This window comes from Eimeria maxima, genomic scaffold (genome assembly GCF_000499605.1).
Source record: "Eimeria maxima Weybridge genomic scaffold, Emw_scaff85, whole genome shotgun sequence".
Lineage (NCBI taxonomy): Eukaryota > Apicomplexa > Conoidasida > Eucoccidiorida > Eimeriidae > Eimeria > Eimeria maxima.
Genome location: NW_013564002.1, coordinates 15,851 through 18,767, shown reverse-complemented (window position 1 = coordinate 18,767; position 2,917 = coordinate 15,851). Strand labels below are relative to the sequence as shown.

Sequence of the window (2,917 nt, the reverse complement as noted above, 5' to 3'; positions counted from 1 at the left end):
TGAGGTGTATGTACAGCTCAGCCCCAGTATAAGGAGAGGCTCGCGCGGTGTATGCATGACTGCAGCAGGAGGAAGTTATTCTTTTTTATTTATTAATTTATTAATAATAATTATATATATTTATTTATATATAAATAAATAAAAAAGAATAACGTTCTATTTCTTAGGCAGGAGGAGCTGCAGCCGCTGCTGTTGTTGCTGCTGTTGCTGCTGCTGTTGCTGCTGTTGCTGCTGCTGCTTCCAGGGGTTCTTTCTGTCGGGTTGCTGCAGCAGCAGCAGCAGCAGCCCTCTTTCTTTTTCTTTCTGTGGATTCATCTTTGTTATTTACTCTTTTCTTTTTTATTTTATATTTTCTTCTTTTTATTCCTTTTATTTATTACCTCTATACCTCCTCTTCTTCTCTATATATTCTATCAGCAGCAAATAATTATACACTTATAAGACAGATCAGCTGCTGTTGCTGCCTGCTGCTGCTGCTGCTGCTGCTGTCTTCCTCTCTAAGGGAGCGGCCGCCACAGACAGACACACGCAGCAGCAGCACAAGCAGCAGCAGCGGCAGCGGTTGCTGCTGCTGCTGCGGCAGCTGCTGCTGCTGCTGCTTCAGTCGCATCTGCGCCTACAACTCCAGCTCACTGTCTGGAGCCAGCAGCAACTACTAATCCTGGCTGCTGCTGCTGCTGCTGTTGTTGTTGTTGCTGCTGCTGCTAGTGTGCAACGGCGCTTACTTCTGACACAGAAGGCAACAGATACAAACAGCCGCAGCAGCAGCAGTAACGTCGGCAGCTCGAGCAGCAGCAGCAGCTGCTGCTGCTGCTGCAGTTCTAACAGCAGCAGCAGCAGCAGACCTAGTAACAACGGGACTGGCAGCAGCAGAGACGCAACAGCAGCACAGCAGCAGCAGCAGAACGACCAGCAGCAGCACTAATAAACAGCAGCAGAACCAGTCTGCTGCTACAGCAGCAGCAGCAGCAGGAGCAGGAGCAGCAGCAGCAACATTTGGTAGACCAATTTCTATTTGCTGCTTATGCATGCATGGCAGCAGCTGCTGCAGTATTTTGTCCTGACGCATGCAGAGTTGCTGCAAGAGGCAGCAATTGGGGCTTGCCTGCATGCATTGGGCTCCCCTTGCTGCAGCAGCGGCGGCAGCAGCAGCGGCGGCAGCAGCAGCAACAGGAAGAAGAAATAGTTAATTAAACCCTCAAGACAAGCACAGCAGCAAAGATGGATAATATTTATTTTGCTGCAGGAGAGCAGCAGACACACAGCGGTACTGCAGCAACAACTGCAGCAGGACCAGCTGCTGCTGCTGCAGGAGCTGCTGCTGCTGCTGCCACTGAGGCTTCGACAGCAGCAGCACGCAACTCGGGAGATAGTGCAGCGGGGGGAACAGAAACCGCAGCAGCACCAGCTGCTGCAGCTGGTGCTGCTACAGATCCAGCGCATGCAAGTGTTGGGGCTTTTCGGGGTGTACATACACCTGGTGGCAGCAGCGGGACTCCTTTAGCTGCATGCAAAGTTGCTTATCATCCTTTGCTGCCTTCCCTTAATTCTTCATCTAATAAAGCAGCAACTGCTGCAGCAGCAAACCCCAGCAGCAGCAGCAGCAGCAGCAGCAGGGACAGCAGCATCCCAACTACTACATGCTCCCAGCAGCAGCAGCAACAGCAACAGCAGCAAGCTGGAATTGCCCCACAAGGTGGCCCTGCTGCATCCCCCAGCAACAATAAGAACACCAGCAGCAGCAGCAACAGCAGCAGCAGCAGCAGCAGCAGCAGCAGCAGCAGCAGCAATTTTGCTTCTATAGATTATTCATTAGATTATAAATATAGTATATTTCCTCCTTTTGCTTCTTGTCCTAATGTTAAGAGATGGAGACTCTGTATATACACCCGAGTTATGCTGCTGCTGCCTAGTCCTTGCTTGTGGGCTGGACCAGCAGCAGCAGCAGCAGGTGCAGCAGCAGGTGCAGCAGGAGGAGGAGGCAGCAGTGTACCTCCTCCTGGATTCATGCCCTGTCTCTTTATTGATAGACAATCTGCTGCGCTGCAGCAGCAGCTGCTGCCGCTGCGCGGATTCTTACTAGCACACTTTCAGGCTCCTGCTGCTGCTGCACCTGCTGCTGCTGCTGCTGCAGCAGCAGCAGCAGTTGGCCCTTTGAAACGTTCGTCAGATGGATCACCTTCTCCATCTTCTTATTCGTCGTCAGCAGCAGCAGCAGCAAATGCTGCAGCAGCAGCAACAAATGCAGCAACAACTGCAGCAACAAGAACAGCAACAAGAGCAGCAACACGAACATCACCAGCCCACCCCCCATCATCATCACCAACAGGAGGAGGAGGAGGCCAAGCACCATCATCAGCAGCAGCAGCACCAACAGCAGCAGCAGCAACAGCAGCAGCAGCAGCAGCACCTGCTGCATTTGGTGATTTCCTGCTGCAGTTTGATTGCGAGGCTGTCTTGGGTACTCTTGCTGCTGCTAATAAAAGATATTTAGTTGTTGTTGCTGAGGCAGCAGCAGCAGCAGCAATATTAGATGAAGAAACATTTCCTCCCGATTCATTGCATGCACGCATGCAGCAGCATCTAGAGCAGCGACAACAGCAGCAGCAGCAGCAGCAGCAGCAGCAGCAGCAGCGGCCGCCTCGTCTTGTAAGGAAAGTTATTAAACAACCAACAAGAGTTATTTGTATTCCTTATGCCCTTAAGACACCCCAACTCCCTCGTGCCTCTACTGGATTCCCTCAGCAGCAGCAGCAGCAGCTGCAGCAGCTGCAGCAGCAGAGGCAGCAGCAGCAGCAGCTAAGTGTATATGGAGACACTCAGCAGCAACAGCAGCAGCAGCAGCAGCAGACAGGGAGAACCAGCGGTGTTAGTGATAGCTCTGATCTCCTATGGAGTATAGGCGCAGGAGGATTTC

The 2,917-nt window shown here is 51.9% G+C and overlaps 1 protein-coding gene across 1 annotated transcript in view; it reads left to right on the top strand.

Annotated features, from left to right (window-relative positions):
- Positions 1 to 1,221: 1,221 nt before the first annotated feature.
- Positions 1,222 to 2,917, top strand: part of EMWEY_00011940 (endonuclease/exonuclease/phosphatase domain-containing protein, putative) — a gene marked incomplete at both ends in the record, with an annotated part of 11,033 nt that continues 9,337 nt past the window's right edge. The window contains one exon of the mRNA XM_013479037.1: positions 1,222 to 2,917. This exon is cut by the window's right edge and continues 1,017 nt beyond it. Within this exon, the coding sequence (XP_013334491.1) occupies positions 1,222 to 2,917 (1,696 nt within the window).